Here is a 17,423-nt window from a genome sequence, read left to right on the forward strand (position 1 = left end):
TAAATGTTTATATGATAGATGAAATATGTCTAAACGTTATTATTAAGGGCAGGGTGTAAGCTGCTTAAGTGAATAAGAGGGAATGTAACCATTTCATCAATATTCCTAGCTGGAATCAGTATTTTCAAAAAAAAACTAAAGTGAAAAAGTTATATTAATGCAAAAAATTTGGTGGAAAGCAAACAAAACAAAAATGTCTAGTCAGAATCAAATAGTGATTTGTCAGATGCATTGCTACTGAGGTTTAACTTAGAACATCTGATCGACTTAATTGTCTGTGCTAGTAGGCATATTTCTGAAGAAAGAACTCAGCATGCATAAAATACAGAATGACTAATATATAAATATATATATACTAGCATAGGTGCCCGGCGTTGCCTGGGTGTTTGGAGGTGTGTGTTGAGCAAAAAAAAAAAAAAAAAAAGTGGTTATAGGAAGGAAGGCTCGAACCCGTACTGCAAAGGAGGAAAAGAAGGAGGAAACAAAACCTGACACCTTTGCTGTTACGACCACTGCCAAACCGGAATTGACATAGGTTTAAATTAAGGCTAGACAATCGAAAAGAGGGGATGACTTTCGAAAATATCGGTAAAAAAAAGCGACCCCTCCCTGTAGAAAAGTGCCCAGTTGAGGGTGAAGAAATTAATATTTTTAACCAATTTTTCAATATTTTTCATCTGAAGGGTCGAGCTTCAAAATGATACTAATCTTGTGAAAATCCGTCAACTCTGTCGAAAGTTTTAGTCAGACATGCAAACATACATACATACATATACATACATTTATATATTGTTAGCTCAAATTTTTTACCCAAACCGATTAAAAAGCTTGCCTTATCTCTGAATACCCTTTATGTAAAATTTCAAATGTTTAGACCAGAAATTGTGTGAGTAATTTGGTAAATTATTTTTAACTTTGACCCCTATTATGACCCCTTAACATTTATTGTTTTGGGCTCAAATCAAGTTATTAAGTTACATCCATGTCCAAGGAACCTATATCTAAAATTTCAAGTGTTTAGACCCAAAATTGGCGGAGGAGTTTGGTAGAGTTCTCAAAAGTCAAATCGTTGAACTTTGACCCCTTAACAGCCAAATTTCTGGCTGAAAACGGATCACAAAGATTTTTCCAAATCTCAGTACCCTGTATATCAAATTTCGAGTCTGTAGACTTAAAATTGACAAAGTTATTGCATAGGGAAATGTACACAGACAGACAGACACACAGACGCGTTCACTTTTATATATATATAATTTTAATACCTACAGACACTCGTGTTTCATGCTTGTGTAATCGTCAGTGTTGGAAGTGATAATTACAACCAGTTGAAAGATTTGAACCCAGTCACAAAGTCACCCTTGATCCCATAGGAAAGCATGCTACCTCCAGACTAGCAGAAATTAACACAAGAATTGAAGGAAATTAAGTATCTATAAATGCAAGTCAGTGAGCAAAGCACTAAACAGTTAGACAGTATTCAACAACAGGAAGTTGAAATATTGCATACATAATTTCATGTATCCACATAAAATGTTATAAGGAGATACAATATTTACTTCAACAGTGCTCAATACGTGAGTATAGCTAGATAGATAGTAATTAAATATGAAAATATATTTATAGCTATGAAGCTACAATGTCTGATGATTCCCTATAAAGATAAAAAGTTGAATCCTCTGTGTTACTTAATTACCAGAAACATATTTTCATAACTTCCTAATATATATACTATACTACCTGTCACAGTACAGGATCAGAGTGTAGTATCTGTTCTTATGCTATACTCAAATTAATTATTGTTCTTAGTCAATGAAGAGAAAAACCTTTCTATACTGAGGCAATTTTATTTTTGCTTACTTCCAGAGTGACCTTTTTTGGGGAGCCGGTTTTCCCCACATTAAAAACAACCTTGTGTCACATTTTGATTTTGGCGGGAAGCAAATAAGTACTTATATATACTATACTTGCATATATTTATTCTACGTTAAAAGTATCCAAAAGTAAAAACCATTAAATTTAATGAGGTTGTTGATAGTGCTCAATAAAAAGAGCAAAATATTATTTTATTCAATGTAAGCAAACAAAACGACCATTGGTCACAACAGTAAATGTACTGTTTCAATCTGAAAACATCTCATCAGACGACTGAAGCCTGAGGTGTTTATCAAAGCCAGTCTTTTGATGAAAAGCTTCAGTCACCCGATGAGATCTTTTTAGATTGAAACAGATTTATTGTTGAGATTAATGGTAATTTCGTTTACCTAAATTAAATAAAATAATTATATCTGTGTGTGTGTGCGCGTGTGGGAAAGGAAAAGAAAAAAGGGAGATAAGCCAAACAATAACATAAATGGTGTTATTGAAAATTATTTTTTTTACAAAAAATGATATAAACATCAGATATAAAAGGGAGGGACTAGAAACAGAAAAGGGAAAGAGATGGAAGACAGGGAAAAGGATGAAGTAGAATGGGGCAGAGTTATTTAAAATATTTTGAAAAATTGATATAGCGAGGAAAGGGAAAAGACCAGACAAAAAGTGTAAAAAATGTATGCGTTTTGACATGCATACCTGTCAGTGAAGGAGGTGCAATGAAATGAGGGGGGGGACTGTATGAAAAAAAAAATAATACAATTTTTCTGTTTGTTTGTTGAGATGATAACTGGAAATGGTAAAACAATGTGACACACACAGATAATAATTTTTTAAAAGTTTTTTTTCTTTGTTTGTCTTCCGCAGACCCGGTCCAAACAGTCCATTGTCCTGGATAAAAGCATGTGTCGAAAATCTTGTCCCTGAAGCAAATTCTACGTTAAGAAAAAAAATTCTCTTGGGTCTAAATTTCTATGGTTATGATTTTGTACCTGGTTCAGGAGAACCTGTGGTTGGTCACAAGTAAGTATTTTTTTTTTTTTTACTTCTTCTTTTCATTTTTTTCTTTGTTTTTCTCTTTTCTTTCCCTGTTTATCTCTTTTTTGTTTCCTTTTTTATCCCTTTTTACACATTTATTTAATCAAAGATTTCATTACAAACAAAAGCTTAGTAAAACAAAAATTACATTAATTTTCAGATTCATTACTGGAATTTATAAGACTCATGTGAAATGGTCAAATATAGTTGTAATTCTTTAACTGTGACATAAACCCAATCGATTCTTCTTTAAGGGTCACATACAAAAATTCAGTAATCAATCCCGAAAAACCTATTTACAAAAAATTCCTCTATTTACAAAAAAAAACAAAAAAAACAACCTTATGCTTAACATCATTTTCTTTGGGGGAGGGGGTTCTTATAGTGTCACATGTAATTATAAACCTAATTGTTGCTCTCTTAAAAAAAAAAATTCAACGTAAAATCGATCCCAAAAGGCTCTTTTTTTTTTTTTTTAATTAAAGCCAACAGTCCTGTAGTAAGCAGCTCTGTTTTGCTTCTTTTAGAGTCACATTTATTGATCAAATGGTGAACCTAATCGTTGCCCTCTTAAGGGTTGCATTAAAAATTAAATATTAACTCAGTCCTGAGTTTATATTTAATTTTTAAAACAAACAACCTATGGTCAACAGTTGACTGATACACAATATCAACCCAAAGTTAAGACAGCATCTCCCTCCACTAAACAATAGAAGAGTTGGAAACCATATAAACCAAAACTGCTACTGCATATGACGTGGTTTCCATAAAACGTCACAGGAAACTTATGAAGACATTTCTTTGTTTATTATAACAATGCATAAGTCTTTTACAAAGATTTAGAGCCAATGTTTATAAAAAGATAAATCAAAGAAAAAAGGTATCTATCGGGATAGAAAGATGAAAGGAGTCAACAAAGAAAGTAAACATTTCATTATGGAAATAGAGGAGGAGAGAAGAGTCTAACTTGCTATTTGCTTTCTCCATTTCTCTAAACATTTGAAATGATTTTGTCCAGCAAATTTTTTAATTGTGAGTGTATATATTTTCACCTTATATATGGCATAATCCTGTTGATACACCTGTTCTTATTAAATTACCAAAGTTAAGCAATGTTGAGCCTAGTCAGTACCAGATGAGTAACCATTTGGGAATACCAGATGTTGTATGTAGGAGAACGTTGACACTTCCAGTTGCTCCTGTATCTCCAGCCGTCTTGACCATAGTATGATCAGATGGTCTTCGTCATTTTGACGGATGAACAGCAATATATATATATATATATATATATATATATATATAATGTTTATTTATACAAACATTATTGGCTGCATATGTACATACATGTTTCAGTAGTGCCTCTATTTAGAGGGACCACCTCATCAGGCAGACAAACCAGTTCTATTATGAAAATCAATATATATGTAGGGTAATAAAATAAAAAAAGGTAATTGCAACTTCTTTCCCAATTTTTGGATTTTATAATCATGCACACATGCCTTTATTTTCTTCTGATGAGTTAAGGCCAAAATAAATTCATTGATTGATATAATAATTAAATGAATGATATTTTGTTATGAAACAAGAATTGTACATTTCAACTTAAAGGAATAAACTGTAAGATGGTCAACATCTTGATGTTTGGAATATAGACTTTTGTCATCTATTTGTTATATATGATGGGGCTTCCCATCGAGTCCGACATATGAGCTCTGCTACAACTAAGTTGCTCAGAAATCCACACACATGATTTGTTTATAGTGGTGAAGGCTTTGTGCAGAACCAACCCCACTTTTTGGTACAGCTGCTAATTCTTGTTGGGGCAATGACTGCCACAAGACAGAGCAGACAGTAAACCTTATATTTTTACGTGAGAGTTTTTTCCTTCTCCTAGATGCATGTCTTAATGAAGTCTGGGAGTACATCTCTTCCTGTGAATTAAACGCACCTCCAGGTACCAACCTGGAAATTTCTACATTTTGACATGATACATACAGTGTCTAGCCTTCCTAAATTGTACTGGCCAGGATCCTCGTTACTTAACTTTGGTAATCTGGCAAGAAGCGGTGTGTCAACATAATTATGCCATGTATGCATATATATATATATATATATATATATATATATATATATACGCACGCAAAAATAAATACACATTGTTCTTTTTCACTTATAGACAAAATATTTTAATATTACTTTTCTTTTCCAGATTTATTGAAATTTTAAAGAAACACAAACCTGACATCAGATGGGATCAAAGCTGTGCAGAACACACAATTCAATACAAGTGAGTTTCTTTTTGTTTTTACATAGGAGTCACCACTTATCAAGGCCCGGAGGCCACTTGAGGATAAGGGTTAATGAGTGTACAGTAGTCAATAGGACAATATCATAGTAATCCTTAGTAGTGGCAATTTGGTAAATTGGATTACTTAAGGGGACGGCTCATCAAGAACTTGTTTATGTTGGACTTGAAGATGACCAAATTGTAGTCAGATAGAAAGTAGGGGAACGGAAGAGAGTTCCACAGGTGTGCAGTTCTAAGAAAGAAGCTTTAGAAATATAATCAATTTTTCTAGATAGTTGTGTATGAGACTAAGAAGAAGTCATTTTCTATTCAATTACTTTAGTTTTTTTATGAAGTTTATTTTGTGTGAAATTGTTCAATGTTAGACAACATTGTTTCTGGAGATTCTTGAAATTGTTATCAATAGATTTTTTTTCTATTAAGATTTAGCAGATAAATCAATTTTTGTGATGCTTGATTGATTTTGGATCCAACATAAATCAGTTTGAATTAAGCTGCAATTTAAACAAAAATTCTTTTTCAGCCTAAACAAGGCACACTGCCACTTGGAATGTAAGGAGCTACTATTTTGGATCACGTCTAATAGAAGACGATGGGGAGTTGAGCAGCAAGATGTCTGTTCACATTATATTTAAATGTCTGTACATTAGTAAAGTCAAAGAAGCAAGAACCAGGAAAGGAATTCCTAAGTTTAACATACCGAGGGAAGAAACTATTAGAGTAGAAGACTTTTTGGCATCTAGGGACATCAACAGTGAAGGGGTGGGATGTTGCTGTTTGTCAGGTTAGTTGGGAGTATGTATGTTGAGGAGATACCAGTGCTATGAGTTCATCAGAGCTCATTCCGTTAAAGTACCTGTAAAACAAGTACAAGAATTTGACATTGCGGTGATGGGACAGAGGTTGGAGCTTGGCCAATAATGGAGAACTTATTAGATTTGAGATTCTTTTTGGACCCTGTCTAAGAGTGAGAGACTAGCGGAAGATGCACCAGCCCAGATGTCATAACAATACTCCATGCGTAGGTGAATTGTGGCTTTGTAAAGACATTGAATACTTTCTGGCCAGAGTGATTTTCTAGCATGGAAGAGGGAAGCCCACCTCCTTTGCAACAGCCTTGATAATGTCTTCAATGTATAGTATAAACCATTTGCTGTTGATTAGCAAAACTAGTATGAACATTCCATGGTGTGTTATGCATCTATCTGTATGATTTACTCTTAATCATCTATATATCTATTAAAGTGAAAATATGTGTGTGTGTGTGTGTGTGTAAGGGCAACTCTCAACCTATATACTCAACAAATTTTCGATCTACAGACTTGAAATTTGGTATATAGGGTATTCAGATATGGAGAAAACATTTTAATCGGTTTTCATCTGGAAAAAAGAGGCTTCTAAGGGGCCAAAATTGAAAAGTTAGTACTTGGGGGGGGGCGATAATCAGATTTTTATATATTTGTCAACTGTTTCTCGACTGCGCATGCACAAATCATTCACATGACAGCTTCCTTATGTTAAGAATAAGTAGGTTTGAAAGCACTTTTTAAAGATTGTAGTAAGCTGACCTAATAGTTAGCGTGCTTGACTCACTATCTTTAGGTTTTGGTTTCAATCTCAGCTCGATTAGCTTTCTTTTTTTTTTTTAACTTACAAGAAGTGAACTGTTTAGAAAAAACATGATACTCACATGCACACGTCTCGGTTTCTGTATGAATTAAAATATACTATTTATGTGTATTTTATGATTGGGCAATGCTGGGTTCATACTATTAAAAAATGACTTTTTCTTCTATAAAAGTATTTGCCATTGTTTGTGTGGTCATCTTCAAGTCCAATGTGGACAAGTTTTTGATGAGCCATCATCTTATGTAATCTAATTTCCCAAATTTCCACTAATAACGTCTACTACAACATTCTCCCATTGACTACTGTACACTCATTAACCCTTATCCTCAAGTAGCCTCTGGGCCTTGATAAGTGGTTACTCCTTTGTAAAAATAAAATAAATATATTCTTGAAATAATTAAAACATATATGTCTTCTTAATCTATATATATAAAAGATATGTGCGTTTTTTATGTCCAAGAAAGACTTTTGATTGAATGAGGTTCACTATTATGTACGTTTTTGATATGCTTATAATACTTTCTTTATTTTTACTGCACCCTCTTACCATTTCACCTTTTAAGCTGAAATGTTAGAAAACTCTTTGAATTAGTGTCTCACAGCTTGAACTTCATTAAAATGGGATGATATTAAATGAAAGAAAAGGAATAATAAAAGTTTATTTATGTCATCAGAACAATAAGGATGAGTTAAGGGGAAGATCAAGAAGAAAAGAATCTTTAGGCCAAGGCATTTCGAAGCTAACTGTTTTTCACACAAAGAGAAGAGCCAGAATTATATAAACTGTAAATATAGAAAACGTTGGCTTATTGCTATTTAGATATGAAATGAGAATGAAGGAATAGGGTTATATGGTAAATAATAAATAATTAAAAGTAGGTACAACATGACGAGAAGCATAGCCTAAAGAACATTATCATCATCATCATCATCATCATCATCATTATTATTATTAGTAGTAGTAGTAGTATTTGTACTAACTATTTATCAACAGAGATTACTCACTGACAACAACCAGTAGTATTCCCTGGAATCTGGGTGACAATAAGTTTCTGGTACTCTCGACCACTTTTGGTAACTTTTGCAAATGAATTTGCATTATTGCAACAACCACTTGCCATTGACTTCTCGCTAACAATGACCTTTATTATTATTATTATTAATATGATTTGAGCATTACATTGCAATGAATTATATATCTAATCTTGAATATATTTTTATAAGGACACATGGTGCAACAGATAAAGTACTAAGCAGTAATCAGTTCTAAGTGACAGTCTTCTGGAGGTTAATGGTTCAATCCTCAGTACAGGCAATACTAATTATACAATTAAAATTCCTTAAGAATTCTATCTAGCTGACAGGACAAGAATAATCTACTACAGGTGATTAAATAAAAGATTCAGGTTGCAATTTTATGCGGATTCTGGCGTTCAAGAAGACACACCTGGAGAAAGTAGTTTGATAAATAATAATACATAAAAATGTTTTTATTTAATTATTATTTTGCCTGTCAATAGTCGTCGGACATATCGAGCAAGAGTGGTGAATGGTGAGATTGAGGTTGATGAGGTAATGGCGTAATGATCGTGTGTCTCTCTACATCTCTTTCTCTCTGTTCGTCAGACCTCTTGCTTTTATTGACAAATTCTTTCTTTGTTGAGGTAAATATATGTGTCTGTTCAACCTGGTGTTTTCTTTGTTTCTTCAGAGGTCAATATATGTTTCAAAGTCTGACATGGTATTTTCTTTGTTCTCTGCTAACCTGGAATTTGTCTGTGTACATGATCTCCAAGTTCCTTTATCCAAAATTTGGCCACTGATGGGAATAACCGGGAGCAGTCAATTGCAAAACGTTTAACCGCTATAAGAAAATTATAATGATTAACAGGAAAATTATTAAATAAAATTACAAATATGTATCTAGCCCAACCCTAAACCTATACCCTAATCTGCACGATTAAATTTAATTTTTTATTTCTTCCAATTTATAAAAAAGTAGCCTTCATAGATTTGTATTAGCTAAAAACAAACAGCATATTCGTAAAAAATTGAGGAACGCTTGGCCGACATTTTCCAGTTATTCCCATCAGCATATAATGAGACCTGAGAAACTTCATGGAAACTGTGGGTTGGTAAATGCAGAAGCAGAAGGCCAACCAGCAGTTTCCATGAATGGCTGAACAGTCCCATTGACATTCCTTGGTAGGGGCACTTCAGACAATTAGCAATGATCAGCCCTTTCTCAAGACAAGGTTCAAAAGAGAGTCGCCAATCTGATCGGCCCTGAACTGGCATCTAAGCTTCAGCCTCTGTCCCATCGACAAAACGTTGCATCCCTCTGCTTGTTCTACAAGTATTTTAACGGTGAATGGTCTGACGAACTGCAGACACTTACAACGTAGACACCCTCGACAAACCCGACAGGCAGCTAAATCCCACCCCCACGCAGTAGAGATCCCTAGATGTAAAAGATTTTTCTACTGCAGTAGTTTCTTCCCCAGAACCGCTAGACTCTGGAATTCCATTCCAGGTCCCTGCTTCCCTAACTGTACTGACATGCAGAAGTTCAAGTGTAACATGAACCGACATCTTGCTGCCCAAATCACAACATAGTGCCCCAGTAGTTGTTGCCCCTGATAGTAGCCCCCTACACCAAAGTGGCAATGTGCCTTGTTTGGGGTGAAAATGTAATAAAAAAAAAAAGAGAGAGATGGCAAAGCCTAGGAGAGTGGTCCCTTTAGGGGAAATCTGAATTATACAATAGCTTAGCAGAAAAAAAACATTATCTTCAAAATGGTTCAGACTCTGTCAGACTGATTGTCCAGGACGTATCCTCAGCTTCATACAAACAACGTATGTGCAAATTTCCAATTTTGGCTGTTATGATTGGCTGACCTTTATTTACTTCTCCTTGAATGAACATCAATATGAAAGAAGAGAAAAACGTAATTTATTTATAAGGCTTCTTATAGTCAACCCATGACGCTGATCTTTGGTCAATGTATATTAGTGGCATTTAAATATTCATAAACCAACACAAAACACAAATTTATTGCTGTCATCTAAGATGGTTTCACCGATTCCTGTCGATATTTCCATTTCATTTAACATTGAAGGATCAAATATTTTGCTGATGATTTTTGAGATAAGGATTGATAATCTGGATTATTCGGACTACTGTTCTCATCATGAGTGTTATTTTTTTATTCCATTTTCAACCCAAACAAGGCACAGTTCCACTTTGATGTAGGGGGCTACTATTGGGGCCATAAGTTGCAAGGATACTATGTAGGGAGTTGAACAGCAAGATGTCTGTTCACATTACACTTGAACTTCTGCATATCAGTGCAGTTGGGAAAGCAGGAAGGGAGCACCAAAGTCTAGCAGTTCTGGGGAACTATTAGAGTAGAAGGCCTTCTTACCTCTAGGGGTTTCTACTGTGTAAGGGTGGTATTTTGCTGCATGTCGGGTTGTCAGGGGTATTTATGTTGTGGGGGTACAAGGGCTTGTAGTTCGTCGGAGCATCCACCATTAAAATAGTTGTAGAACAGGCAGAGGGATGCAACATTTTGTCATTGGGACAAAGGCTGAAGCTTAGATGACAGTTTAGAACCTATCAGGTTGGGGACTCTCTTTTGAACCCCTGTCCAGAAGCGAGAGACTAGTAGCAGATGCACCAGCCCAAATATAACAACAGCCATTCCACACTGTGGGCATTGAAGTCACCACAAATGTAGATGTTAGCCGAAGGATGAGCAGACAAGATGTGGTCAATTTTCTTAGATATGCTCTTAAAGATAGTAACTCCGCTGTTGTGGGGGTGATAGAGGGCAAATATAAAATGCAAGTGCAACCCGGAAGCACATATTAGGTAAATTAGGGTCTTCACTGGAGATATTACTATCACATGGGAAGCCATCTTTAATGTAGGCACATATTCCATGCCCATGGAATTATTATTATTGTTCAGTACTCAGAAGCTTTCATACAAGTTATCATCAGTAATTATTAACAGTGATGTTCCCTGAAATCTGAGTGACAATAAGTCTCCCCAGATTTCCAATATTCTCAACCTCTTTGGATACCCATTGCAAATTATTTTGGACTATCGCACTGACGTTTACCATTGATTTTTTGCTAGGAACGACTATTGGTCTTTGTAACGCCTCCCTCGAGGAGGTGGCTAAGGACTCTTATTTCTCTGGACTCGGCACGTGTCATCTAGACTCCTCTGAGGCTGTTACATGAAATCTGGTATGCTGGAAGCGAATATTGAAGCGGCAGGCAGGAAAAAAGACAAACAATTGTCGTCTATCTACAAAAGCTTAATTCTCACAAAATTATGTACAAAAGGTTTTTACAATTCTCATTCAGATTTTGTAAGCTCTTTTCAAAGTCTCAACTCTCTTCAGACAGCGACCGACGGATGGATGAGGTGGGGAGGGGTCACGTCTCTGCTCTACTCTTCTCTCTCTGAAAACTCTGGCTAATTTTCGCCCAACAGTTGTATATATAGTAAGGTATGTGGATGGGGTAGTAATTCTCCCCAGCCAATAAGATTTCGCCACAAAATCTCCACGAAATCCTAAGCCCCAGGTCCCTGGGTGGGCACCATTCCCACACCTGAAATTCTCTCACCATTTTCAAGGATAGATGTCAATTCTGACATCCGACCCTGGGTTCATTTAAGGCCAGACAAGGTTCTAAGTGAAATTTCCGGCTGTCAACTTTTAGCCGTACAAATATATTTCTCTGGTTTTCAAACAATATCTATTTTGACATGAAATAAAATATGTATATTTATCTTCTCTATCTTAAATCCTTGGGTTATCTGGCGTCACCCGGGAATACAAAAGCTACCTTAATGTAGTTCTAACGCTCCTCAGTGGGGGATTACGTTACATCTTCTTTGAAATTTGTATGGTAATAAGCCTCCCCAAAGTCCCAGTACTCTCTGTGATTTTCCAGCAGAGTTCTGGTTATTGTCCCTTCTCCATCTTTCCATTCTCTTTGTTCCATCACAATTATTTTGTGTAGTATCTGCTGAGGCTTTTTTATTATTATAATTTATTTGTTTATTTATTGAGAGACAAAGAGAAGGCTATGTAATATGTAAAATATAACTTGCAATGTTTCGGATGACAACAAGGTGTAAATGGAAAATAAGCGTGAAGTGAAAACCAAGAAACCTTCTCTTTCACACGTGAAGTTCACACATTCGAATTGTTCAACTCTATATTTTTAGAGTTATCTCTGTAAGTAGGACTTTGTCACAAATATTTCACTTTATACATAAGTGAAATATTTGTATATATATATATATATATATATATATATATATATATATATAATGCATTGCAACACAAAATTGTTGAGGTGTGAACACCCACTAGCCTACATCCAAAACGGCAACAAATGAGTTTTTATTTTTGTCATTTATGGTTCAAGCATGAGACAAAAAATACATTTATCATTAGCGAATTGAAGATCAATTTTGACACTCAAGATTTTTGTTTTTGATTATTTCTTCTCACCCGCACACAACAGGAGACGTAATCATGACAAACATACAATATCCGAGAATCACACACACACACACACGTTCATTGGTTGGTTGACTCTTATAAATATATAATTTTATTTATAAAAGCTCTACTCATATATTGAGCACTTTTGAAAATAATATAGTATCTTTAGTTCATGTTATCAATATATTTAAACATATATATTATTATTATTATTATTTTGTGGATCTACATAAAATTTTATGTTAATATTTTCAGTATTTATTTTCACAGTGCTCAATATGTAAGTAGGGCTGGGTAGTAAGTTTGGAGCTAAAGTATGTATATATATTTATATGAGTAAAATGATTCATAATTTATACTTAAAAATCGGTTTCAAAAGGAAAAACAAACAAAATCAATAAATTGTACGATCGTTTTGGAAACAATGTTTTTATTGAAATGGACAATACATCTTGAACAATAATTTTATCATTTGATTTTATAAAACAAAGTCTCCTCATCAGCGAACATAGTGGGGGCGGGGGTTAAAGACACCAAAAATAAAACTGGCATATATATATTAGTAAGTTTTGAAAATATGTATAGCAATTAAGCTACACAATTTTCAGACCATTATTTCTATTATATATATGAGGAGAGTTAAAATTATATAAATTATAACTTACAAATATTTATTTTCATAAAACTATGAATATAAGATAAAATGAATTATTTCCTTTTTTTATAAAGTTTTAAAAATTTAGCTTTTGTCTTCATTGAAAAACAGCAAAATATTTTTCATTTATTTTTTCTACTTTTATTTTTATTTTATTTTTGCGCAGCAACCAAGAAAGCTAACATGTTTGCATATCATCAAACTCTACTCTGGACTGAGTAAACCACTCCCCTGTGGACAGAAAATATACACTATTACTAGTTAAGGCAAAAGTTTTAAGCTTCAAAGTTCTTAAGATTATAAATTCCTGTATACTCCCCTTATATATTGGTGTTCTATCTTGAATATTGATTAATTGTATCAAGATCAAATTAATCTATTAATATATATATTCATATTTCCATTGTAAAATTAAAAATTTTAAATACTGGTTGATATACATATATATATATATATATATATATATATATATATATATATAGATATATATATATATATAGTAAGTTATAAAATATATATGGCAATGAAGCTACACAGAATATTCTGTGTTTCATTCATGCTAGGATTCATCAGGCTTATTGCGAGTTGTTGTTGTCTCGCATTTTTATATTATCACATTCTGTTGAGTTTTTAGTTAGCCAACCAGCTTTCTAGTTTCCAACGCACCCTTCCTAATAAGCCAATAAGCAGGAACTTACAGGACAAAGGCCCAGTTGACCTCCGGTTCACCCCTTCCTTTGTGTGTGCTATTTTACTCAATGGAATAAAAACGCAAGACAAGAACTCCTTGCATAAGCCTGATGAATCCTAGCATGGATGAAACGCAGAATATTCTGTGTAGCTTAATTGCCATATATACTTTATAACTTACTACCTAGCTCTACCTACATATTGAGCACTTTTGAAGTAAATACTTAAAGTTTACGCATAAATTTATACTTTCGTACATTAATTTATGTGATTAAATGAAGTAGTATATATATATATATATATATATATATATATATATAGTTTAATAGCATAGACAAATTATTTTATATCTGCACAGTTTTCTATTTTTCTAGTTGCCTAATGAGTGTTTTGATTTTAGGCTAAAAATGGCTGATGAACTTGCGTTAGTGGATATAGATCCTAGTTATTTCAGTTCACCCTGGAATCATCATTGGAATTAGGCATCAAGTAAAAACTTAACTACTAAAATCTCGATTAAGACATTTAAGATCTGATAACATTTACTTGATACTCACTTTTTGATGACGGTTCCAGAATGCACCAAAAGTACCAGTGTCTGCAACACCATGGCAAGTTTGTCAGCTTTAATCAGAACACTCATTAGGCAGGTTAAAAGGATCAAACAGAAAAATATGCATAATAATTAGTCTGTACTATGCAATCAAAAATGCTATTTTTATTTCTTCGTTGACATAAATTCTGTATAAATGTGTTCTTTTGCTAATCATGTTCTTTCTTTCTTCTTTTTGTCATTACAGAACTGGAATTGGTCATCATATCATTTATTATCCATCACTTTTATCAATAGAAACCAGATTGGAACTTGCCAAATATTTGAAAACTGGAATATCCATTTGGGAAATTGGACAAGGACTTGATTACTTTTATGATTTATTATAGCTGACAAAAATCATGACCCCCCCCCTCATCCCTATAAAAACAGAAATAACACCCTCCCTATAAAAACAAACAACAACCCTCTCCCCCCCAAATTATTCATTATTTCATTTTTCTTCCCCCCCCCTCTCTCTCTTTCTCTCTCTCTCTCTGTCTCTCCAATCAATCACTTTTCTTTGGTCTAGGGTCCAGACTTTTTTTTTATATTCCAAGCTCACTCTCCAGTCTTAAAGGTTCAGCAGATCAACTGCTCCAAATCTCACTTTGTATGATTTTGTCTAATTGTTTCCAAATTTTCCTTGGCCAACCAACCGTTTGGCAATCCAAGACATCTGCAACGGTTTATCCAAATCTGACTGACCAAATTCATTCAAATGGTGATTCTGCCTGAAGATTTAAACCGATATCACCAACAGTCTAATTATACAAGGATAACATTTACAAAAGTTTGATTTCTTTCTCTTCTTCTTGCTCTTTCACTCTTGTTTCTTTCTTATTTTTCCTTTATTTTTCCTTTCTTTCTTCTTCACCTACTAGCATTTTATTCCTCAATCTTTTCTTTATTTTTACCAACTTAATAGTTGTGTGTTTGTGTGTGACTGTTCTGTTTTATGTTTAATGAATGCTAATGAGATTATCATAATGTAATGATGGGGGGCATTGACGTCTGACTTTTTGTTTTGTGAAGAGCATATGAAAAAAATAGCCGTTTTTTTTCTTTGGTTTAGAAGCACAAATAAACCATAATGCTCGACGTTTGTCTTTAAATTTTAATCCAGCCAGAAATTACTTTCCATTTGGCAGTTTAAAGCTTAAAAAATATTTTCCAATTTCAAAAAGACCATGATAGTTAATACATGCCAACCATTTTTGAATCTTTCTAATCAAATCTAAATAATGTAAGATGAATTAATTTATTAATAACAGATTTTAAATGTGTTTATTATCGTTGCACTTTAATTTTTAAGCTTTAAACTGTCCCTAATTGTATGTCTCCCCTCGAAGGAAGAGTTCGATAGAAGGTCGTTTTTTATATGTGAAGATACATCCAGCCTCTCCAAAAAAAGGCCAATCCAGATTGAGACAAAAATAAAAATTGGCTCAGTCTAGGATTTCTCTTTAACTGACTAAGGATAGAGCAGATACTACACTTTGAAATGTTTAATTACAGAAATATAAAAATATTTAAATTAACTATAAAATTAGGCACAAGGCCATTCAAAAGTGTGAGGTAAAAAAAGTGTCATTAGTCATCCATGGTCACGAATATTAATAAATATCTATTCTGCTTTTAAGTAGAATCATCTCGGTCACCAAAATACCACATTCACACTAGGGGACTTGTCCTACTTAAGATTTGCTCACATTGGTTTGAAATTTTATTGTTCATAAATATACACATATATACAAGGATTTAATTGGAATGAAAATGGGAGTGGGGTAGAAAGAGCAATGAATTTGGTTACTATAAACCTCCTAACCCTTTCTAGATGATAGATTTCACACTGTTTTGTGGTTTATCCTCAGCTCAAAAACAAATATAGTAATCTCTAAGTGGTTGTGGCATCTAAGTGGGAAAGGAAATAAAAAGGGGTAGTTTGAAGAATGGATGATGTCCTTCCAAAATGAATGCAATTTGAGAAAGGCCCAGGATCCAAAAATTGAAGATGGAGAATGGGTATCTTGCCTTCTATTGGTAGAAGGTGGGAGTCATTTACTTGATTAACTAAGAGACTAGAAGCTTACCTGGTTCGACAATATCAGAAACCATGTGCGCCATGTTCAGGCAGAGGACTTGACTCCTCTTCTTACACACAAGCTTGCTACTTGTATTCACCTTTATCTCTGCCTAAAAAACCATGAACCACAGGGAACCGCAGGAAACAAACTCTTATAAATTTACCAAAATATCACTTTATTTTTCATTCAGAGTGTACAATTGTTTTGTCCTACCACCAAGATATGTATATTTAAATAAGAAATTTTATATTGATGGAACATGATTTAAGTATTTATGCATGGTACATGCCACATTGTGTATAAAAACTTCAGACATAATACAAATTATAAAATTGAATGTGGAATAGGACAAAGTTTATCTGATGGAGGTTGCTGTTTTATTCATTTATGCAGATGCACACTGATGAGTTTTACCATGAAAAATAAATATACATAATTATTGTTGGGACTCATCCAAACACAAGATATGAACTCCTCTGAACTGTATAAATAGACCAAAAAGTATCGACTTTTGGTGGTGTGTGTTTAGTTCGTAGTATACCATCTTGGCATTAAATACTATGACTGTTTTTCTCTGTATATCCATATCTGTGTCTTTCTTAGTGACTCTTACGGGCCACAGTAATCACGAACATTATAAATGGTAGGCCGAAAAGTTGAAAAAATCCCACGGCTGAGTTCAAGTAGTTGTAACTTCCTTTTACTTGTTCTTGTTGAAAAGAAATTAATTTCTAGATTGAATTAAAGTCAAGTATCATGATTAGTTTGTGCCTCTAAAAACAAAAACAAAAAAAATCGTAACTTTTTTTTGTTAATTTTCAAAGTATTTTTATTATTATCATAGTTGTCTGTTTTTAGAGTTGTACATTCATTGCTGTTGATTTTATGGCAACATTTTTGCTGCTGTTGTATTCTTAGAAATTCTTCGTCACGTGTATATGTAATCTGGTGGTTATTAGAAATCGCTTGGCACTTTTTCCAATGTTATCCAAAATAATAAAGACAAAACCAGAATTGCAGA

At 33.7% G+C, this 17,423-nt stretch overlaps 1 protein-coding gene across 2 annotated transcripts in view; it reads left to right on the plus strand.

Moving 5' to 3' along the window:
- The window catches only part of LOC145295965 (chitinase domain-containing protein 1-like), a 156,149-nt gene extending 140,733 nt beyond the window's left edge, over positions 1-15,416 (plus strand). For both annotated transcript variants that reach the window (XM_080141878.1, XM_080141879.1), the window contains exons 10-12: positions 2,740-2,895; positions 5,120-5,197; positions 14,524-15,416. In XM_080141878.1, the coding sequence (XP_079998004.1) occupies positions 2,740-2,895; positions 5,120-5,197; positions 14,524-14,665 (376 nt within the window). In that variant the 3' untranslated portion in view covers positions 14,666-15,416. The remainder of the gene's footprint in view (positions 1-2,739; positions 2,896-5,119; positions 5,198-14,523) is intronic.
- The last annotated feature ends 2,007 nt before the right edge of the window (positions 15,417-17,423 follow it).

Source organism: Euprymna scolopes, chromosome 16 (genome assembly GCF_053919585.1).
Source record: "Euprymna scolopes isolate OS-2025 chromosome 16, ASM5391958v1, whole genome shotgun sequence".
Classification (NCBI taxonomy): domain Eukaryota; kingdom Metazoa; phylum Mollusca; class Cephalopoda; order Sepiida; family Sepiolidae; genus Euprymna; species Euprymna scolopes.